At 33.7% G+C, this 24,631-nt stretch overlaps 2 protein-coding genes across 2 annotated transcripts; both read right to left on the reverse strand.

The window, feature by feature from the left end:
* Positions 1 to 19,398: 19,398 nt before the first annotated feature.
* LOC111365838 (putative late blight resistance protein homolog R1A-10) lies at positions 19,399 to 21,901 on the reverse strand. The gene is made up of 2 exons (XM_022986350.1): positions 19,719 to 21,901; positions 19,399 to 19,635 (listed from the first exon to the last, which is right to left on the reverse strand). Exon 1 carries the CDS (start codon positions 20,781 to 20,783, stop codon positions 19,749 to 19,751), a length of 1,035 nt encoding a protein of 344 aa, XP_022842118.1. The 5' UTR covers positions 20,784 to 21,901; the 3' UTR covers positions 19,399 to 19,635; positions 19,719 to 19,748.
* On the reverse strand, positions 20,873 to 21,954 carry LOC111365689 (putative late blight resistance protein homolog R1A-10). Its single transcript, XM_022986224.1, has 2 exons — positions 21,505 to 21,954; positions 20,873 to 21,400 (listed from the first exon to the last, which is right to left on the reverse strand). Exons 1-2 carry the CDS (start codon positions 21,952 to 21,954, stop codon positions 20,873 to 20,875), a joined length of 978 nt encoding a protein of 325 aa, XP_022841992.1.
* Positions 21,955 to 24,631: the final 2,677 nt, after the last annotated feature.

Here is a 24,631-nt window from a genome sequence, read left to right on the forward strand (position 1 = left end):
ACCTGCTATAGTAGAAGATTCCTGTGGGACATACTTAGATTTTATATAAGTGATACTCATATGTGTTCATCATGAAAGTAGAGAAGATTTAAAGTACAAGCATTTTTCAAGAGTTCATTAACCCATAGTAGAGTAGTGATGACAAGAAAATGCACCCACTTAACTTATTTAATTTTTCTTTAACAGTGTCCATCCGCCGTATTAAACATATATGTATCTTATTTACATGTCCTATGGATTCACACTTTGTAATGAAGATTACCAAATTGGTCATTACCTTAAAATTTGAGTCATTACCTTAAAATTTGATGTCACGTTCTAAATAATGAACCTATGCTTAGGCCTAATATTTTTCATATACTCAAAAAAAAAAAAAAAAGATTGAACCCCAACGTTGAGGGTCCCCACCGCCCCGTCCCTAGAGCTTTGTGAGGAAGGTAAATCACGGGATGTGCTCCAACAGATCAAAGAACAAGAGCTGCATGTACACTGCGTCTACAAGGAATCAAATTTCATGTCTCAAGAATCGAACCCCCACACTGCATGTTTTTCATACAGTCTTTATATAACAAGATTGATAATAGCAAATGATGCACCTCACCAATCAAAAAGGCTCTTTGTGCAAAGCAAAAAGTAACAAAAGGGGCCAACTTCATTTTTTATGACTGAACTTTTAGTGAAATTTCAATTGGGTCATCCAATTTTAATTTGTCTCAATTAGATCGCTGAACTTTAATTTACTTTTAACATTAATTACTTTATTAATCCTTGATACAAAATTAACATCACAATCCTACATAAAAGTTAAAAATCGAGAGTAGCATAATGTGTATCAAGTTTCCAAATAAAAAAGCTACCTAATCATATCGTTACTATAAAGTTTGAGAATAAATCACATCTAAAAATTGATGGTAATTCACTTGATGGAGCATACTTAGAGCTCTATTCATTCTCAATTTCAAGATTCTAAAATCACAACATAATCATGTAGCATATTTGCCTAGAAACAAGGGCTAGCCGGGGATCGGGACATTAAGCTTGAAAGCAAGGACTACTAGATTGACTAACATTTAAAGTAAATTGACGTTGATTGATAACGTGATTGCGGCAAATTATTGGGTGCTTTTTTTATTATTTCTTAGGAGTTCAGAAATAAAATAATAATAATAATAATAATAATAATAATAATAATAATAATAATAATAATAATAATAATAATAATAATAAGACGTTTTCATTAATTCGATAACTGGTCACATGAATTTATCTATCAAATGGCATCAAGGTGTGTTATTTGGCTTGGTTTAATTGAAGTACATAGAAAAATTGAGGGTTTTTTTCTTTTTCCCTTTTTTTTCTCTTATTTTATATCCAAATCAGCATTCTACGAAATTTATCGCTCATACATTCATTAATTCTTTTACAATTTTGCTAGAACACTAACGCATATAAAAGCAAAATTAAATACGAACTATTAAGTTAATGAAATTTTGTTTTCATTTTCATTTTTTAGCCTATATTTATCATCCTTTAAAATTTAAATTGTTTGCTACAGAATTATTCTCCACCATCCATTTATACAATAAAATATTCTACACACAAATTGATAAAGTTTTCTTACTCTTTAACCACACACTTTTCAAAAATACTATTCAATAACTCAATATTATTCCCAAATAAACTCTATCAAATAGGCTCTGAATCGTCTCGACCATCTAAGATGCATGGGGACTCCCTTGATAGGAAAATTAGACAAGAGTATCAAATCATTATTGTTAGGACTCATTGCATTTTTGGTTTAAGTATTCACAATTACAGAGTAACCAGACAAACAAAAAGGGACATTTTATTTGTTTAAATAAATTAGCGGTGGCATTATTTGAATTTGGCACATTCAGTTTTTGTAGACAATGTGTGGGGTAAGATAAAGGGGCAAAAAGTTCAATTTAGATATTTATAGAATTCCCAAAAGTAATAATTGGTAAAATTAGAGAATATGTGGGCCTGACACATCAAATTCAAATGCATGACTCAAAGCATCTGACAATGAATAATAAACCTATGCAGGATGCTAGAAGTACATATGAGCCTCCATAATGATATTCATAATGCATGGAGATCCTCTATTGGAGGGGTGCATTGAGGATGCTAGAAGTACATAGGGGCCTCCATAATAGTATCCATAATGAACACATGGAGGCCCCCTATTGGAGGTCCTGACACCCCTCCAATAGAGGGCCTCCATGCATTATGGACACCATTATGGAAGCCCCTATATGCAAGAAGATTAATCCTAAATCTATTAGTAACACCTCCAACGACTCCCTAAATGTAAGATATTTGGAGTGCAAATTCTTGAAAATTATGTTTTAAGAGATTGGCTTTTGAACTCAACAATAATCACATTCAATAAGACAAAGCTTCAATTCATTAATTATTCAAACCATCTTACTTTATTGGACATTAATATTTAAATATGTATATTTTAATTAAAAAATAAAAGTAATAAATATTTTTCTTAAAAAAGAAGAATAAAGAATTTGTTGAAGTATATAAAAAAATTATGCTTAAGTTTAAAGTTGCTGTCCATCTATGTTTGATGATTTTTAGAAATAAAGAAGCTATTTGTAAGTAAAAATGTCGTTTCATTTCCAAGGATGGACTCTTGATCTTTTTTAACGTCATATGCTAGAAACATAACTTCTCATGCAACTCAGGGACGAATCCAGCTGCTCGAGTGAGCTAGAGCAGAGCGTCGAGCATTTATCAAACACCGCCTAATATAGCGATATTGTTTACTAATATTTTACTAATTTATATGAAAAGAGTCCCCAATCAATATATAAATGCACTAAAATGTAAAAATAATATAAATATTAAAATATAATTCAGTACAGCCCAAAATAATAAGGAATAAAAATACATTTTTTGAATCATATATATATTATCAAGTTTCAAATTTTTATGAAATTAAGCGAGACAAGATGAAGTTTATATGTAAAGTATTTGTTAATCGATAAAGACAAAAATTTAAAAACAATGAATTTTAGAGCTACTTTTGCCCCCAAAAAGAAATGTAGTTTTCAAACTCTTAAAAGAACAAAGAATTTTACAAAATAAATTGATAAAACTTAACAATTAAAGCATATATTCTGAAGTAATAATTTCAGTCAATAAATTTTTAAAGCTATTTTTATCCAAAAAAGAAATCTTTTTTTCGAAATCTTAAAAGAATAAATATCAGTACTTAAATTGTCCAAATTTGAATTTTATAAAATAAATTGATAAAATCTAATAATATATAATTGTTTAATTATTATTTATTGTGTTAAAAAATTAAAAAGAAGAAGAGGAGGTGAAGGGAATTGAACCCCATATCTCTTATTTGTTAAAAATGGACTTCCCAATTGAAATACAAAACCATATCAGTGTAAATTAAAACAATACACTTTAACTATTATTTATTGTGTTTGAAAAATTAAAAAAAGAATTGAAACGAGAATCGACCCAGGTCTCTTTCACTTGCAAAACCAACGCCCTACAAAATGAGCTACGATCACTTTTGTCGAGAGTAGTATAGTTTTACATTTTTAGCATAACAGCTTCATTAACATGAAATTCCTTTCCCATCGGAGCTAGCACGGGCGGCCGTGCCGACTCTTCGGGTGCTAGGTCTTTCGCCGATTCAACTGGTGGAGTGTTGCTCTTTCTCTTTCTTTAGTAGCAATGTTTGTTCGACCAATTTTTTTTTTCCATTTTTAAAACACATTGATTTTTATCTTATTTTAATGCAATATATGTGACTTGAGCTACTTGTTTCTTCAAGAATTAGAGTTTGATTTGTTTTAGGTATTGTTGTAATATGTGGTTCATATGGAGTAAAACATATGTTTACAGGAATAAATAGGTTGATATCGAAATTGAGAGGAGCGGAGTAACGTCATTGGCCTCTCGGGCTAGTAATTTACTGTTTGTTTGTCAAAGATGCATAACAGGCTTTGCGGCACGATGCAAGGGTATTTTTATTTATTTTTCTTAAAGCTTTGTACGAGCCCTAAAATTGTGTATGGGCCAAGGTTAATAAATATGATGTAACATTATTATTCACAAAAAAATACAAATCATAGATGCTTCGATCCCTTAGATGTAGGACAATTGTCGAATCATGCAAATCTCTGTTTGTTTTTTCTTCATTTATAACATATTATTCATTACTATTGTTGTTCAGATCACAACAACTCGTATTAGAGCCTAGATTTACAATATTTGGGAATTATTTTTGCAAAGGTTAATGTGCTCAAGTTCGATGAAACTAGGAATTTCATATTATGGTAGAGGAGGGTAAAAGATTTATTAGTGCAGTAGGGCATGCTGAAGGAGTTATACGGAAAGAAGCTGATAGGCATCGATGACACAGATTGGGAGGAGCAGAAGGCGAAGGCCATGGAAACTATAAGACTCTGTTTGGCTAGCGACATAATGCATCATGTTATATGCTAGGTCCAAATTATATAATTAGCAATTTTTAAATATGTAATTGACAATTTTCTTAGTTAAAATCATGTTTTAGTTGAATTGTATTATGAGTTAATTAAGTTATTATCAAAGTAAAAATAAAAGTAATTAAATTGTATTTAAAGTCAAATTAGTTAAGGGTTGGTAGTATAGTCCTTGGAGAAGTCAAATATGTCCAAGAAAATCATATATGATCAATAGAATGCAATTAGAAGTCAAATGAGTGTCAAATTGTAATACAAATTTTGCTCCAAATTCTTAATCACAAGTTGCAATGCAATTTTCACATAAAAATCATTCCAATTTAATGCTAGTTTTAACAAAATTGTAGCCCTTTGAGTTAGCTTTCCAATGCACTTTGAATCATTTCAATCGAAAATCGAAAGTGAAAGTTCTAATGAAAATAATGACTATAGTTCAGAGACCACTCGCTAAGCTAAGCACCGATGACATAATACACTATTTAATTGGTGAATAAGTTAATGGTAGGTCCTATGTATTTAAAAATTCACCAATCAAATGATGTATCATGTTATCGGTGCTTAGAAGATCATGTATGTATATGTGTGTATGTGTGTTAGCATCTCACTCCAACTCACAATGATACAGCAAGAAGCAACAAGAGTTTGTCAAACAAGAAATGAAAACGATGAATTGGATAAGACTTCGTGAAGAAGTTAGCAAGCTGCAACGATGAAAAAACAAAAGGTAGGAAAATGGTGCCAGTTTGTAGATGATTGCGAACCAGATGATAATTAATCTTAATATGCTCCGTGTGCTCATAGGAAAAAGAGGTGTAAGAGATCTAATTAACACTTTTATTATCATATTACAGAGGGGTTGGAGTGGATTAAGGAACACCCATTTCTACAAGTAACACACGCAACCACACAATCTCAATGGTAGTAGATGTTATAGCTCGATACTCGTCTAAGTAGATGTACGAGAAACAATAGTCTATTTCTTACTCTTCCAAGAAATAAAGTACTCACCAAAAAAAAAAAAAAACCAGTAGTACACTTGCGATTAATGGGGTTACTGGCCCAATCAGCATCATAGTAGGTACGGAGCACTAAAGAGGAGTTCAATGGAAACAAAAGATTCTAAAAGCAAGTACCAGTGCAAAATACGAACAACAGCTCCCCAGTGAACTGTCGTAGGAGCTATTGACTAACAATGTGAACAACATAAGCAATATCGAAAGGTGTGATTGTGAGATAAATTAGACATCCAATAATGGTGCGATATAAAAGTAGGATTAGTCAAGAGTACATCATCAAAGGGAAAATAACGAGCATTAGACTCAAGAGGAGTATTAACAGTTTTAGTATCAGTAAGATGAGCATGCTCAATAATATCTATAGCATACTTGAGTTAAGAGAGAAGATAATTTCTAGGAGAATAAGCAACTTCAATCCTTAAAAATAAGATAATGCACCTTAGTTCTTCATTTCAAAACGATGAGCTAATTCTGTTTTCAAATCAACAATCACATCACCATTATCACAAGTAATAATCACATCACCAAAATACAGGAAAAGTAGAATGCGATCAGCTAAAGTATGACTGAATGTAAAACCAAGAGAAAAGACAACAGCGAAAAATTTCTCAAACTATCCATGAGGTGCTTGTGTGAAGCCATAAAATGCCTTCTTCAACTTGTGAACATATCTAGGAGTGTATGAAAAAGGAGGATGATGAACCATATAAACCTCATCTTGAAAGTTTCCATTCAAAAAGGTATTTTTGACATCCAACTAAGAGAGACTCCATTGATGAACAAATGCAACGGCAATAATTGTACAAACAGTGGCCATCTTCATAATAGAAGCAAATGTCTTCTCATAATCCAGACCATACTGCTGATTAAAACCCTTACCAACTAATCTAACCTTACAACACTCAACTGAACCATCAAATTTTGGTTATTATCTTATAATCCCAACAACAACCAATGGCATGTTTACCTGAAGATAATGCAACCAAGTCCTAAGTCTTTATCTTATATAGAGTAGAGAGTTTATTAGCTATAGCATGTTGCGAAAGGGAATCCGAAATATCTTATTTATAGGAAGAGGGTTCAGATAACTTGTGAATAGAAGTTAGAAAACAACAAAATGGCTCAGAATAATAAGAATGAGCAAAACCAGATAATTGAGTGAACTGATGAATAGTTGAGAATATCGAGGAAGGGAGGGAGCAAGAGTTGGATCAACAATTTCAATCGGTGCTTGGGATGCGATAGAAGGAGGAGTATCATGAGCCGGCGCATGTTTACCTATAATACATGAAAAATTAACAATAATGAGGTATGAGAAGTGACATGTCAATATTATCAGAGAATAGATCAATATGAATGGCGTCAGTTTTAGTCACGTCATGAGTATTATCAGAAATATAAATGAATGGAATGTGCTCAAGAAACATGACATCACGAGAAACATATAATTTTGATTAATGGGATCAAAAAGGCGATAACTCTTTTAGCCCTGCCCATAACCCAAAAAAACATAGATAGCAGAGTGAAATGTCAACTTACTACGTTCCTCTTCAGGACGAAGAACAAAGTAAACATAGCCAAAGGCTCTCAATGAGGAATAATCAGGAGGATGTCCAAACAATATTTCAAATGGGGATAAGCCTTAAGTGTGGGAAGATAGAATCTTATTAATTAAAGAAACATTAGTGAAAATTGCTTCTCCTCTAAATTCACTGGAGACTTTGGCAGAAAAAAGAAAGAAACGAGCAATTTCTTCAATGGGTTTGTGCTTTCATTCAGTAACATCATTTTGTTGTGGGGTGTTAGTACACAAGGTTTGATAAATTGTGTTATCGAGCAAGAAATTCAAAAATCAACAAAAATATAAGCACTTAATTACAGCATAATATTGAGTTTTAATAAGTACTCTAAAAGAATGATAAAGAGAAAGAAAGTTAGAACGTCGTTTCATAAGATAAACACAGTAATAATGACTATAATCATCAATAACAAAACACATAATATCTAGACCCTCTTTTTGTAGCAATAAGAGGAGGTCTTCACATATTAGAATGAACAAGATCAAACGGTACAACATAATAAGAAAAATTTCAAGAAAAAGGTAAAGTTGAAAATTTAGCTAACTTGCAACAACTATAATTAGAAAGATCATGAGTTCGCAAATTTTCTAATTGACACTTAGAAAACTAATAATTGTAAACGAGTAGAGAAAACATGTTCAAGATGAGAATGACATATATAAAAATTGGAAGAGAATGAATCTAAGAGAGATGACAAGTCAACACTAATGGCTGCAATATGTGGTAATCTCAAATTGTCTAGAACACATAACCCTCCTTGTTTATGGCCTATCTTAATCAGTTTCTGAGATTGAGGATTCTGCACATGACAACCAGTAGAAAAAAATTGAATTAAGTATCCAAAATCACACAATTGCCCAAGAGAAATAAGATTCAAAGTAAGAGTTGGAACACAATAGACATCTAGAAGGGATAAATTATGTGTGCTAATAGATTGAACACCTGCTAAAGGAAATGGTGTACCATCAGCAGTCTAACAGACATGGATGAGTTAGATTGACGCGAGTCATTGAAGAATTTTGAGTTAAATGATATGCGTTTGGAAATACTTGAGTCAAAGATCCATGAGGAAGAAATACCTAAGGGACTCTTGGATGACAAACCTATATGAGTAGAGGTTGACATAGAGCGTGGTTATATATGAGTAGAGGTTGACATAGAGCGTGGTTATGTGGCTAAGAACTTCTGAAATTGCCCTGCTTAATCGGCCAACATGGGATTGGAGGAAGGTGGGCTCTAAGTATGGACAAGTCACCTCGTGGCATTGTGGTAGCCATGTTAGCATTGAGACGATAAGATCGCTATTGTGGTTGTGGTTGTGGCTGTGGTTGCTGCTTCTTCAATAGCTTAGGAAATTGAAACTTCCAATATCCATTTTTTTTTTTGCAAAAGTTACACCCATTATCAACAACTCACACATAACCTTTGTTCAGATTCTTTGTGGACGGTCGAGGGGATAAAGCCAACACTGAGGTGCCAAATGGATGAAGAGATACTTTTCTTGCAAGAGATGCCAAAATGTGTGTCCTCAACTACAAGTTCACTAACCATTGAATCAACTGAGGGAAGTGGAGTGCAATACAAGATAGAATCTCTAAGTCCCTCAAAATCTACGAAGTGGCATAAAAAATCGAACTAATCGATGATCCTCTCTAAAAGTAATATATCCTCACATGCTTTCAGTCATGTTGATTCTATAAGAGTCAATTCATCCCAAATTGAATTCATTGCAGTATAAAACTCAAGAATACTCATATTCTTCAATTGTAAAGCTCGTATATCAATCTTCAACTGATATCGTTTTGCAAAGTTAGACTTAGTGTATAACTTCTGAAAGTGATCCCAAACTTCATTTTCTACTTCAAACTTCGCCTACTATGTACCAATGGATTGATCAACAGAATTATTGATCAAAGTAAGAATTTTGGTATTGTTTGACTCTTAATTATCTAACTATGTTCATAATTCTCAGTGGTGTTATTAGGTTTTATAACAGTTCCACTAATATAACCCCCACATTCTTTTTTTCTTTAAAAAATTTCTCATTATGGTACTTCAATATGAGTAATTTTTACCATTTAATATGACATTAATGGATTGAAGTGAGTCATTCCTTTCAGTTTCCATTATGAAATCAACAAATAAACTATTACCAATTAAAAGAAATCACTAAATTCTAAACAAACCAATGACAACCAACTCACTGCCACGAACTACTACCAGAATATACCGTACAGTACACGAATTACCAAATTAATGCCACCAAACGGTCAAAAACTTGACCAAGAACAAACTTCTTCTTTGAAACTATCTAGAAAAGCGTGTCGTGCCATCACAAGCCTCTTGAATGTCCACCAACTCTGTTGGGGACTTTCAACAAATGGGGACTTTCAAGAAGGTCTTGACAAAAAAATAAATTCAGAACAACCCCATGTAACTGTAAATATTTCCATTAATGATCAAACAAACTTAAGTCTAACTTTTCAAGTTAGCTTCATTAAATAGTCGTCATGTTCTCTTTCATTAACATCGTGTTCAGTTCATAAAGTGGACTAGCAACCTTGATGAACTAAGAAATTTGATTTGCTGCCAGGTCGCCATAACATATAGAAAGCAACTTGAAGGAGGGCTAAGCTTGTGAGTAGTTTCTTGGTCTAATTTTGATAGTAAGTATGGGCTTAGGTGTTAGAAGTAGACTACTCCGAGGTAAACCAAATCTACTCGGACGATTTTCATCCATGTAGCCAGTTTGAGCTGCTACGATCAAGTGACATTTGGGATGTGACATCTCAAAAAGTTGCAATACAACCAATTAAGGAATATAAAATTTATATTATTTTGAAAACTTGAGGAAATCAGTCTCTGAATTTTAGGTTGTTGAAATAAAGGTAACATAATATCTTCATAAGAATGCTAGAACAAAGACATCATAGATAGTGTTGATGTTCAGATTTTTCTAAGTTTACCTAAGATAAGACATGAAAACATAAATTAGATGAACAAAGGTGAAAGCAACTGAATTTCGTTTCAGACTTGGGAAAAATTAAACGTGGGCCAAATATAAAGTAGAGAAATATATCATTATACAAAACAAAACTAAGATGTAAGAATTCAACCACTTGTCAAATTAGCTATAACATAATACAATTGGTATTGGGCCGTGATGCCAAAATAGCTTTTGTGTGTCCAGCCCATTTGGGGCAATAATGATATTATAAGGTCCAACAGATACTATCCAACCCATTGCCCAATAACTCAATGTTGAAACCAGCTGAAACTCGGCCCAAACCAATTAAACCATGCAAGTCGCTCTGGACCATTTGATCAACTTAACCTACAATCTACGGTGACTACCCATTATATATAAACGAGGGCTGAGACTCGTTTGGCCCTAATTCGAGTCATATTCTCTCTACCTCTTTGTGATTTTCTCTCGAACCTTCTGGGTCTCTCTCTTCGTGACTGTGTGTCTTCTGTTCTTCTCCTTCTCTGTGAATCTTGAGATTACGCCATTAAAACTACTGGTTTGTGGCCTCTATGTGTTCCTACAGTCTGTGTGACTGTTAGGTTGAGCTTTGTTGAGAGTTTTCAGTTCGATCTTGAGTGTTCTTGGTTCATTGAAGTGACTGCCTCTGTGTTTTGTGGTTTTGTGACTGTGGTTTATGAGTTTCACGTTGTACAGACAGGTACAATGCTAAGATCTAAGCCCTAATCGATGAAATCTTGATGCCTTTGTGTCTGAGAGTTTTTCTGTCTTTGTTGAGTCGATTTGGGCATTTTCTTGTAACAGTGGTATAAGAGCCGTTTAGGCCGTTCGAGTCCCTATCTCCGACTACCAGTCGTGAAAAATTAATTTTCACGATCGGATTTTTGGAAGACCAACAGTCAGTTGAAACCCTAGATCCATTCAGCTACGGATCTTGATTCCGTTTGAGGTTTCTTGCATTTTTCGTGATGAACTAACATTGTTTTGGTTTGTTCTTGCAGAAAATATTGATTTCGAATTGGTCTGTGTGAACTAGCTTGAAAGATATTAAGCTTCCTGCATGAACTTCATCTGCCGGTCGATTTCTCTTAATTCATTTAAGCTTTCTTAACTGAAATACATGATTTATTGCTTAGTGTCGAAAAATTTGTGTATTTCTTGAGATGTTGACATTCTGAAATTTCTTGAATATTGCATATATACTTTGAGTTAAAGTGTTCTGCAAGTGTTTAATCTTTGTGATTAAATTTTGATTTCAGTATATAGTCTGTTGGTTAATCTGTGTGATTAATTCTTGATCCCTATATACTGCAAGTTAATCTTTGTGATTATTAATTGACAATTTTTTGTCTTAAACCCTTTACACTTTGCACTGCACTACTGTGTACTTCGGGTTGAGCCTTGACTTGAGGTCTTTGAGCCTCATGGAATTCTGGTGAACCCAAGACACACCACTGCATACTGAAGTGGTCTTTTTATTCCTTTGATTGGTTACTGTTTTTTTTTTAAATATTCACTGTGTTATATCCCCTGATAGTTTTCATATTTTGTGTGATACTTTGTGATTGTCATACATTCTGTGGAATATCTTCTTATTACTTTTCTGTTTTGAACTTTAACCCTAAAAGGTTTTTTTTTCTAGTATTGATTAAAAACTTCAAATGACAACGGGAACGTTTGAACTTGGAGTTTTTAATGGAAAATGGGATTTTCCCATTTGGCAACAAAAGATGAGAGGGGTTCTTGTTCAACAGAAAGTATTTAAAGCTATAACTGGTGAATATCCTGCTATTATGATTGATGATCAAAAGACTGAATTTGATGATCTTGCCTATACTTCCATTATTCTTCACTTGTCTGATCCAGTATTAAGAAAGGTTGGAAAATTGGATAATGCAAAAGCCTTATGGGATAAACTTGAGGAACTTTATTTGATAGATTTTACCAAATAAACTTTTTCTGTTGGAAAAATTTTTTAGCTTCAAAATTGATATGTCCCGAGACTTAGATGATAATCTTGACACTTTTAATAGATTTGTACAAGATATAACTAATGCTGGGGATAAAGTATCTGAAGAATATAAGGCTGTAATTTTGTTAGATTCCATACCTGATGTGTATAAAGATGTTAAGACAGCTGTTAAGTATGGTAGAGAGTCTTTAACACCTGAGATAGTAATTGATACTTTAAGAAGCAAGTATTTGGAAGTTAGATGTGAGAGACATGGCAAGGAAAGTGAGAACCTATTTGTAAGAGGTAGATCACTGTCCAGATCTAGTAATAATCAGGGTAACCAAAATAATCAAGGAAATAATACCTTGATAAAGAAGGGAAAGGGTAGACAAAGGTCAAAATCCAAAAATGGTGCTAGAAAATGTTATGGTTGTGGTAAAACAGGGCATTACATCAAAGACTGTTTTAAAAAGAAAAATGAGCAAAGAAAGGTTAAAATTGATGAAGGAAATTTTGTTGAGCCTCTAGGTGAGGGTACTATTGATGTTTATGTTGTGACTGAGTCCACATCTGATTTGAACTCTGCCAATTATGCAGATAATTCAAGTCAGAGTGTAGAGTGGATCTTAGATTCAGGTTGTACCTTTCATATGACCTCTAGAAAGCATTGGTTACTTGACTTTAAGAACTTAGATGGAGGTGAGGTTGTTATGGGTAACAATGCAGCCTGTAAAGTGTTGGGGATAGGCAATGTGACTTTAAAATTTGATAATGGGTACACCTTCACCTTACAGAGGGTAAGGTATGTACCAGATTTAAATAGAAATTTGATTTCAGTTGGAAACTTAGATGACATAGGTCTCCAAGGAAAATTTGGAGATGGTTTCTTGAAAATAGTTAAATGATCCTTAGTTATTTTCAAGGGTATTAAAAGAAATGGAATCTATATCACTAAGGCTAGTATTTTGAGTCACACTGCAGAATCCTCTAAGGCTGAGAGTGATGCTACTTTGAAATGGCATAATAGGTTAGCCCATGTGAGTGAGAAAGGTTTACAAATCTTAAGTCAAAAGGGTGCCTTTGGTAGTGATGTGATTTCTAAAATTTCCTTTTGTGAATATTGTACCTTAAGCAAACAACATAGACTTCACTTTAGTACAGGAAAACATAAGACTACATCTATCCTAGAGTATATACATTCTGATTTGTGAGGTCCATCATCCACCACCTCTCATGGTGGGAATAGGTACTTCTTATCCTTAATTGATGATTTTTCAAGAAAAGTATGGGTATTTCTTTTAAAACAAAAATAAGACACTTTTGGAAAATTTAAAACTTGGAAGACTTTGATTGAAAATCAAATGGATAAAAAGATTAAAATTCTAAGGACAGATAATGGATTAGAATTTTGTAATACTGATTTTAAAAAATTGTGTATGGATGATGGCATTTGAAGATATAAAACAGTATCATATACTCCACAACAGAATGGTATAGCTGAAAGGATGAATAGGACAATCCTAGATAAGGTTAGATGTATGATGTTTAGTTCAGGTGTCCATAAGGTGTTGTGGGGGGAGGCTGTTATGACAGCAGTTTATATCATAAATAGAACCCCAACTAGTGCATTAGATGGTAGGACATGTGAGGAAGTGTGGACAGGTAGGTTGGCTGACTATTCACACTTAAAGACCTTTGGATGTGCAGCATATGCACACCAAAGTATAGGAAAATTTGAGCCTAGATCCCAAAAATGTGTTTTCATGGAATATCCTAAAGGAGTGAAGGGGTACAGACTTTGGGTGAGAAATATTGGGGGTTTTAAGATGATAACCAATAGGAATGTGACCTTCAATGAAAGAGAGATGCCTTGCTTAGATAAGAAGGCCTCTAGTGAGGAGCCTAAGTGCCAGGAAGAAGAGAATACTAGGCTACAGATAGAACTTGAAACTTCACCTGATCTTACAGTTGAAAATCAAGAAGAAAATGAAACTGTGGAAGAATCGGGTGATGAAACAGTTGAAGGACCTACTGGTGAATTAGTGATCCCCTTAAGTGATTATCAATTAACTAGAGATAGGGTTAGAAGAGAAATAAGAGTGCCTATTAGGATGCAAGACTATTTGTCACGTGCTATGTTGTCATATCAGGATTGAACTTTTAAGGAGCCTAAATCTTATGAGGAGGCTATTAGTTGTCAGTCCTCCAAGGAATGGCAGCTTGCTATGGAGGAAGAAATGAGGTCCTTAGTGAAAAATAAGACCTAGAGCTTAGTGTCTAAACCTGAAAATAAATCTCTAGTTGACTGTAAATGGGTTTATACTGTTAAAGAAGGAAATCCTCCTAATCAGCCCCTTAGGTTTAAGGCCAGATTAGTGGCTAAGGGGTTTACCCAAAAACCTGGTATTGATTATAATGAAATCTTTTCTCCTGTAGTGAAATATACTACTATTAGAGTCATGCTTGCATTAGTTGCACATTATGATTATGAATTAGAGCAAATGGATGTTAAAACTGCGTTTTTGCATGGACCTTGATGAAACCATATATATGAGACACCCACAAAGTTTCATTGATAATAAAAAATCTAATCATGTATGCCTGTTAAAAAGATCACTTTATGGCCTAAAACAATCCCCTAGGCAATGGTATAAACGTTTTGATAACTTTGTGTCTTCAGTTGGCTTTATGAGAAGTTCATTTGACCATTGCTTGTATTTTAAAAGGGGTAACAGCAACTGTGTGACTGTTTATTTGTTGTTATATGTGAATGATATATTGTTAATTGGCCAGAAAATAAGTGATATTAATGAGATTAAAAATAAGCTAAGTGCTGAATTTGAGATGAAGGACCTTGAGCATGCTAAAAGGATTTTAGGGATGGATATTAAAAGGAATAGGTTTCAACAGTTATTAATGTTGTCACAAACTGATTATGTGAAAAAGGTCCTATCCAAGTTTGCTATGCATGATTCTAAATATGTGACATTACCCCTTGCATGTCATTTTAAGTTGAGTAAAGATCAGTCTCCGCATGATGAATCTGACCTTAAATATATGGAAAAGGTGACATATTCAAATGCTGTTGGTTCTGTAATGTACACCATGGTTTGTACACGACCCGATGTTGCACATACTATAAGTACCTTAAGTAGATTTATGTCCAACCCTGGCCCAAAACATTGGAATGCAATGAAATGGTTGTTAAGGTACTTGAAAGGCTCAGCAGACTTAGGCTTATGTTTTAGATCTAGTAAAGAGGGAGTTAGTTTAAAGGGATACGTAGATTCTGACTATGCTGGTGATAGAGATAACAGGAAATCAACTACTGCCTATGTGTTTACTTTGTGTGATACTTGCATAAGTTGGAAGTCTCAATCGCAATCAATTGTAGCCTTATCAACTACTAAAACAGAATGTGTGGCTGCAACTGAGGCCATCAAAGAGGCCTTACGGCTGAAAGGTCTTCTAAGTGAGGTAAATGAATTTGTTGAACCTGTTGTTGTTTACTCTGATAGTCAAAGTGCTATACATTTATGTGAAAATCCAATTTTTCATGAAAGAACTAAACACATAGATGTGAGAATGCATTTTATTAGAGATATTGTTGAAAAAGAATCTATTTTGCTTGAGAAAATCCCTTCCCAGTTTAACCCAGTTGATATGGGTACTAAGGTACTTCCTCTAAATAAGTTTAAGTCATGTTTGCAACTCTTAAGAATTGATACTGGGTAAACTTTATGTTTGTGCAGGTGTATTTGACTTGGTGCTAGTGATCTGGAAAGAATTATATCAACTGCTTGAAAGTCTTTTGTTATTATTTTTTTTTTCCTTGTGAGTTTGGATCATTGGCATCAAGGGGGAGATTTATTGGGCTATGATGCCAAATTAGCTTTTGTGTGTCCAGCCCATTTGGGGCAATGATGATATTATAAGGTCCAACAGATACTACCCAGCCCATTGCCCAATAACTCAATGTTGAAACCAGCTGAAACCCGGCCCAAACCAATTAAACCATGCAAGTCGCTCTGGACCGTTTGATCAACTTAACCTACAATCTACGGTGACTACCCATTATATATAAACGAGGGCTGAGACTCGTTTGGCCCTAATTCGAGTCATATTCTCTCTGCCTCTTCGTGATTTTCTCTCGAACCTTCTGGGTATCTCTCTTCGTGACTGTATGTCTTCTGCTTCTTCTCCTTCTCTGTGAATCTTGAGATTACGCCATTAAAACTACTGGTTTGTGGCCTCTGTGTGTTCCTACAGTCTGTGTGACTGTTCAGTTGAGCTTTGTTGAGAGTTTCCAGTTCGGTCTTGAGTGTTCTTGGTTCATTGAAGTGACTGCCTCTGTATTTTGTGGTTTTGGGACTGTGGTTTATGAGTTTCACGTCGTACAGACGGGTACAATGCTAAGATCTGAGCCCTAATCGATGAAATCTTGATGCCTTTGTGTCTGAGAGTTTTTCTGTCTTTATTGAGTCGATTTGGACATTTTCTTGTAACAATTGGAAATCAGGCCATTATTTAATTTTACTCTCAACGAAAAAAAAAATGCAACTTCACTTTCAATAAAAGGAATGGAACAACTAGCAATCAATATAGAGCCGGAAAAATATATCTTTTCTCACCACGTGGGATGCCAAGGAATCTCTTACTAGGAAATAAAAAAATAATTTATTCAAATAAAAAATAAAAGGTTTTTTGTCAAGGAAAAAGAATTCTAAGTTGAGTTTTGACTTATTTGGGTGTACAACGGGTAGAATAGAGGCTCTCTTTATTCAAGATCAAAACGAGAAACTATTCTTAACATTCTCCACTTGTTGTCATGAATTTGCAAAGCTGAATTTTAGACATTTCCGCCACAATTATCTACCTCAATTTTCTAAAATGTTGGAATATTGCTAAATTCAGAAGAGACCATTTCCGAATTATAGCGACAGGTAACACCAATCGTTCAAGTGCGTGATCGTGTGAGAAATTCCATTGCTCAATGTCTAGGGTAACTAATTTATAGAATTTGAGCTTTTGGAACTCTCTGTGACTAGGTCTTTGCTGTTTCACTCTTCCTGATATAAGATTGTGTTAATTTTGGCCTGATTCTTGTTTGTGTGTCGAAGGAACAACATATATTTGTATTCAAATAAAATAATGGTGGCCATTGTTGTCCAGATGGCAACCATTTAGCATTATTCTCTCTTTTTCTTTTATCTATTCGGTGATTATAGTACAGAGACTCTAAAGCTATGTTTTCATCGCCCTAAGACAAAGAATTCAACTCTTACCTCGACTTTTGCATCCATTTCATCTGGCAAGTTTGTTTTTTCTTTTAAAGTCATCATTCAATTTATTTTTCGAACAATAGTAGCCCATAATCGGGCTGCGTTTGCTTCTTCAACCCCGGTGACTGATCGCTAGATTGACGTATTCCTGCTTTCATTGCGTTGTTCGTCAGCGCTGATTTATTTTATCTTTTATTCAGCTCTATTCACAAGTTTCTAAGTCTTATTCTTTACTATAGAATCCATTTCTTCCCTCATAGTTTGCAGCCACCGAATTGATACAAAACAACTAATGGCTTCTACATATGTTAAAGGTTCTTGGTTTTCAGCAGCTTCACTCGAAACTATTAAGGGATCTGTACCTTAAATTTGTTTCTACATTGCCCCCAAGAACAAAGATGAATTTGGCAGCTTAAAGCCTGTATATTTACAAGCACTATTAGGGCGCTTACGTCTTAGATCCATCTGTTGTTTGATTGTTGTTCTGGTAATGAAAGGTTTGCTACGTGATAAATAAAATATCAAAGTTTAATTCGCGGGAGCGTAATTAAACACAACTATATATGGAAAAGAACGTTATGGTATACAAACCATAAAGAAACAAGACATGAAGAAGAAGGAAAATCCGAGGCAAGTGAAAAATCACTCTTTATTTAAGACAAATTTGCCCCGTAACGATGCTTACGTTTATGGCACTTGTCTACCAAAATACAACAGATTCAACTAGTGATAGAAGCAATTCAAACCACAAGTTACAGAGAACTTTGAAATGAACCTCCCTCTATAAGAAGAAATGATTTTGGAATGAATTTAAAAAGTTTTGCAAGAGATTTTATGTAATGCTCAGTACAAAAGTGATATGAGATATATAATGGACATCCAAAGAGACCTATTTATAAAGGATGAGGGGTTGTGAGTGAAGTGTTGCGTACCAAGCCTCGTAACTTTATAAACAAAAATATCACTTGCTGTCGCTGACCTCTTGCTCGAGCGTCAATGTCAAAATTTTAACAGAACCTTTTTCGCCTGCCTGTTGCTAGAATGTCACTCGAGCGTAGCCTCATCACTCAAGCTATAGGTGAGAAACGAAGTTAGGCAAAAATTCAGACCAATTTTTCCTCTATTTTTCTTTCAAATTTGGACTGCAATTTTTCATTCATCCGGAATTGGTTTGAGTTTTCAAATATACCACGATGATCTACTCAACGAGCAGAACAAGTTAGTCTATTTATATTCATAATTTGACTATCGGATCAAGTACGAATATTTGGCCGAATTTGACACGAAAGTCACTTTTGACTTTTATACTTAACCAAATATCTCAATTTTAAATCAATTTCTAACATGGATTACACCATTACAATCTCAAATTAAGCTGGTTACCCCATCCTTTTACGTCTGGCAATTTTGCTAGCCATGAAGTTCGCACGTGATGTTCTATTTGTGTTCACTTTGTATTGAACATTTTGAAATATTTGAATTAGATAATTTAGAATAGCTAACGACTCGACTTCCATTTTTTCTCCTTTCTTTTTCTTTTTATCAAGCCATGCAACTAACTGTGGGTAAATAAAGAATTATAAAAAATGCAAGATAACTTAATTTGAAAAACTCGACAAAGTAAGTAGTTCTTATTTCTCTGCCATTACTATAACATGGAGTCACATTCCAAACTAGCATTATGAAATAAGACCGGAAACTAGGTTTCAAAAGTAGATTACTTGGAGTTAAACCTAATCTACTTGGATCGGAAAGCCATTTTTTATGGCCTAGTTTGATCGAGTCACACATTGTCACGTGGCACGTCGCAAAGGTGCGAAACAATCATCGAAAATAAAGCTTTTAACATTGTCAAAACTCGAAAGAAAGAGGCCCTAAGTTCTGGACATTATCTACGAAACCATGCTAGAACGAGCACATTATATTTAATCACTGATTTTCATAGTTTTCTGAGTGTAGACGGGGAAAGATTCAAAAACATAAATTAGTTGAATGAAAACAAATGAATTTCATTTCACACTTGGGAATACTCATAATGGTTGATGTAGAAAAATACAGTCGCAGAGAAATACACGGGAAAAAAAAAATTACAAGGAATAAAATTCGAGGCTAAGATTTAGATCCGACCAGTTGTCAAATTAACCATAATATAGTATAATTTGCAATTGAGCCATTGTTTAATTTTACTCGCTATAAAGAAGTCGTAACTTCATGTTCACTTCAAGGAAAATACTATGAATAAGAACAACTAACAACTGACATAGAGCCGAAAATTATATCTTTTCTCACCATGTCGGTGTGGAATGTCAAGGATTCTCCTGCTAGAAAATAAATAAATAAATATACATAAAAGGATTTTATGTCAGAATAAAAAAAATATATGATATGAGTTTTGACTTACATCGTGAACAACAATTGAACAATGTTGTCTTCACTCCCAAACACTATAGATGGTCACGTCAAACTCTTCGTTACTATAATCCTTTTGTTCGTCATGAATTTGCAAAGCTGAATTTTTTACATTTATGCTACAATCGTCCACCTCAATCTTCTGTAATGTTGAAATAAAGCTAAATTCAGAGGGAATCGTCTCCAAATTTGTGCAAGATCGCAACACCAATCGTGTAAGTACTGGAAAATGATAGCGCGAGGAATTCCATTGTTCAATATATATGCGATATAATTTAAGGAACTTGAGTTTTTGGAACTCATCATCCTTGGTGTCCCAGATTTCTCCTATAAATGCTTCGCATTCTAGTTTCAGAATCTCCAAGAAGGGCAATGTCGCAATTAATGACATATTTTCCCACGGCAAACTGATTCCTGAAAGAGTAAGCTTTTTTATGTTCTTGGGAAAATTAACCGAGCAATTACCTTCGAATGCACTTCCATATATCGTGAGTGATTCAAGCTGAGAAAGAAAGTTGAGATCAGGACATCGATTGCATGGGGATTGGCATTTAAGCCTACGAAGATTTGGGGAACGTCTGATGATTTCTTCGTCTTCTGAATCATAAATACAAACATAATAGAGGGTTTGTAGGCTATTTGTTCGGGACCTATCACAATTCTTACTGAATCTTGCGGGGATATCTGAGGATCCAACACGTAGATGTCTCAACATAGGCATATTGAGAAGGTAAGTTGGTATATCATCATTTAGAACATGGACAAGAAGAACTTCTAGGTTCTGGAGTCTAGCTATTGATGACTCTAGGATTGCAATATCCAAGTAACTTAAGTCAGACATATTTTTTATTCTCCCAATATCATATCCAGTTGATTCGAAGACCCTATTTTTTTCTGATTCGTAAAGAATCAACAAGGCCTTGGGGAGATGATGAGACTGATCCACACTCAAGCCATGGAAATGCTTAGATATCAAGAATTGACTACATAAGTAGAATAACAAGAACATGGAGGAGATCAGTTCAACCAGCATCAGCAACACCAGCATCATTGACATAGTGACCACAAATTACCACCCATTGTTAGTATTAGTAGGCTAAATTGGAATAGAGAAGTAAAACGAGAAGGAATTAGAAAGAGAATGAGTTAACTTACTGTTGAAACAAAAAAAATTTCTTCTTCAGCTGTTTTCCAGCACATATCAAGTACTAGATCGTGAACAATACATGCTTTTACTCCATTGTCAGATCTTCTAACGGAAACTTGCAGCAGGCTCCTGTTAATAAGTTCCGTTAGATACTCCTGTGTTTCATCTTCTAAGATCTCGTGCTCCTTTTTCTCTATGAATCCGTCCGCTATCCATAGTAACAATAGCTTCCGAACTGGAATTTCCTCACCTTTGTGGAATGCACTAAGATAAAGGAAACATGGCTTCAAGTGATTTGGTAAATGCGTGTAACTAAGTTTCAATGAAGGAATGTAGTCGTCGGCATTTTGGGATATGTAAGAACTTAATCTTTCTGCGACTTGTTGCCATAAGCTTTCTTTCTTCTCCATGTTTGAAAGAACTCCAGCAACCGTGACGACTGAAAGCGGAAGTCCATGACAATTTTCTGCAATTTGCTTTCCAATATCTTGCAACTCTTGAGGGCAACGTTCTTTCTTAAATAGCTTCTGCTCTAACAAAGTCCAACTTTCACCTGGTGATAGGGATTGAGGTTCAACGATAACTTTTGAAATTCCTCCGCCACATTCTTCAGCCGACTGGTTAACAATACTCTGCTTCCGTTTTCATCCTCTGGAAATGACCTTTGCAAATCATCCCATGCTTTTTTATCCCATAAATCATCCATAACAATGAGGTATCTTCTTCCCCTTAGATTTTTATAAAGGTGTTCGGCCAGCGCTCGTTTTTTCCATTCGGAAATTTTGGCCAGCGCTCGTTTTTTCCATTCAGAAATTTTGTCTCTTTTAAGGTTATTAGCAGAGCTCAAAATGTCAACCAACAACTTTTTCTTTTTATAAGTTTGAGAAACAACGCACCAAGAAATCCAATCAAAATAATACCGAACATTGGAATTGTTGTATATTTTCTTTGCTAAAGTTGTCTTGCCAATTCCACCCATTCCAACGATGGAAATAACCTGGCGATATTTTGGTCCTCCAAGAAGCTTTCTTGCAATTTCTTCTGTCCTGTCCTCGAAGCCCACAATCATCTCTTCTACCATGGGAATATAGTTGAAAAAAGAGAGAATATGATAATATGAACTTCTTTCTAGGGTAGAAACGGATGCTGGTCAGCATGGGATTATATAGGCCAACTATTGTAAATATTGGAAATATATATATATATATATATATTATTTTTAATTAATCAATTTTTATATTTTTTTGGGTCCTTCAAAAGTGTAAACGCCTTGGTCGAAAAATAAAAGAAAATAAAAAATAAATTTGAGCTGTTTAACAATAATTTCCAACAAATTTATGAGCTGTTTGTGTAGCAATAGAAGACATGATATAGATGCGATCGACATGTTTTCATCATAAATAGGTATATTTATTTTTATATTTTGAATAATAAGTGGATCCACCAAATATATTATTAAATAATCTAAACATAAGTATACTAATTCTTTCATTTAAAGCACAAGTAGCAAGTCAATTTATTACTTGTGAACATAACAGCCGTATATTAACTAAAATAATTAAGTGAATAAAACAATAATATATTATTATTGTTTTTAATCAAGCTGACTTAAATTACAAGGAGGGACATGGAATTGATAGAAAAATATGTGACATTCTTAAATGCAAGATGCTTGCTGTCTATTTCTTGTTTCTACTGAAAATCTTAAATAAAATACTTATGAATGAGCTAATAAAAACTCAGTATGGTGGTCGTACCGTAGGGTGCGCCACCTCGACAGGTGGCCCAGGTGTGTGGGCCATCGTCGAGGTGGCGCCTCGACATGGTGCGCCCACCCCACTGAAGATTTTTCTCAAATACGATTTGCCTTTGTATTTACTGTTTTCATTTGAAACTAGAAAAATAGATAGTCTTTAATTACATTTTATTATATTAACTCACATGATTCATGTGAATGTTGAATAAATGTTCATTTGAAATGTTAGGAAGACTTTTAACGGTTGTTGAGTGACTTAAATAAAATATGTACACATATGCGCTCTTAATGTACTATATTCAATTATGAAACATAAATTATTAGAATCGAATATTATTTAATACTATAATATTATATTATATTTTTGAATAATACATTGATCCACCAACTCTGCTTCAAAATCAACTTTTTTATCATTCTTGTTTGCTTGACAGATTGGTTTTTGCAATTAAATACTTATAAAAATAATCTGATAATTGACATTAATGGTTGATGAATTGTAAATATGTTATCTTGAATGTGTGTGCGTGTGTCGTTTTGATCTCCCGTCCATTTGAGAGAATCATAATTAAAGTTTTATTACTACATCAACAGCATAAAATTTTTAACTTCCTTGAAATAGTAAATCGGACATATTTGAACCAATATCTCGAATCAATGACTATAATTTTGCAGTGTAGTCTGCATTGTGAGACATACCACAAAAATCACAAAATAATGAAGAATAGAAGATTGTTGAATCTATCGAAGACTCCATGATTATTTCAATTTGTATTTGCTTAACTAAAAAATTATTGTCTAATATACAATATGATTTAATTCCTATTTGAAATGAAACTTATATGAATCTCACATCGAATAAAACACACATTACTCTTCCTTTATATTAATTAATTAATCTTCTATCAACTATACGTGTAGGACTTGGTGGCTATATATCCACAACACAATAACACAATTTCAATAATATTTCTATCAGATTGTAACTACAGTCTATAGGTACGACACAACAAAACATGGTGTTTCCACCGTGGATGTAGTTCAATGATGACCAAACCATGTAAATCTTGTTCTTGATTTTCTTTACAATCCCACAAACAACTCATCTAGTTCAATAATAGTTGGTAAATTGAATTTATTATTTACTGTCTCAAAGCCCAAGTACAATATTTTTATGAGTGCCTAAAGAACTTAAATTTGAATGTCTTTTGGTTTGTATCATATATTCAATGATTTACAAAATATTTTCTGAAAGAATAAAATTAATTAATTATTTTATATTTGGGATAATACATTGATCCACAAATATTCTAGACAGATGACTTCTCAAGAAAAATATAATCGTAGAAATGTTTATTGTCCCCGTTTGGCCCCCATTAATTTCAATTCCATTACTTTTCATTTTTTTCTCATATTTTCAACTACACAATCTTCCGTAAAGTAATATTACACGTGTACAAAATATTTTTCCTTCTTTTTCAACCACTTATTTTTAAAAAAAAACACTATTTTACTCATTTTCATTTCCAAGAAATGGGGCCAAACAGAGGAAATTTGCATTTCACATGTTTGTAAATTCATGTTTGAAAAATAAAATTATTATTTAACTTTGACTTCAGAATTTTAGTTTAAAATTCAAATTATAGACAACTTATAACTTTTTAATTATTTTTTGTGTATATACAGAGACTTCACATGAATGCTGAATAAATTTGCATTTCAAGGTTTGAAAATTCAGATTGTTTATCAATTGTTGATTGACAACTTAACTTAAATATGTACACATCTTTGTGTTCTACATGAATTATATTCAATTATATATGAAAAAAAAAGGAAAAATAAATTAATTATTAGCATAAATAAAAAATCATTTATCTATATTTCGAATAATAGACTGGTCCACCAATTCCGCTTCCAAAGTTTTATGTTTTAACAACCAGTGCTTGCTTGGACAGATTGGCGTCTTGGATCAATTATGATTGGTAATCATTCTTATTTTAAA

Source organism: Olea europaea, chromosome 17 (assembly GCF_002742605.1).
Source record: "Olea europaea var. sylvestris chromosome 17, O_europaea_v1, whole genome shotgun sequence".
Lineage (NCBI taxonomy): Eukaryota > Viridiplantae > Streptophyta > Magnoliopsida > Lamiales > Oleaceae > Olea > Olea europaea.

Bases quoted from the DNA above. Each gene is read 5' to 3' on its own strand.
- LOC111365838 (XM_022986350.1), bottom strand. From the start codon at position 20,783: ATGTCAATGATGCTGGTGTTGCTGATGCTGGTTGAACTGATCTCCTCC.
- LOC111365689 (XM_022986224.1), bottom strand. From the start codon at position 21,954: ATGGTAGAAGAGATGATTGTGGGCTTCGAGGACAGGACAGAAGAAATT. The intron at 21,401-21,504 runs GTATTGTTAACC...TTGTTAGAGCAG, and splicing joins AGGATGAAAACGGAAGCAGA to AAGCTATTTAAGAAAGAACG.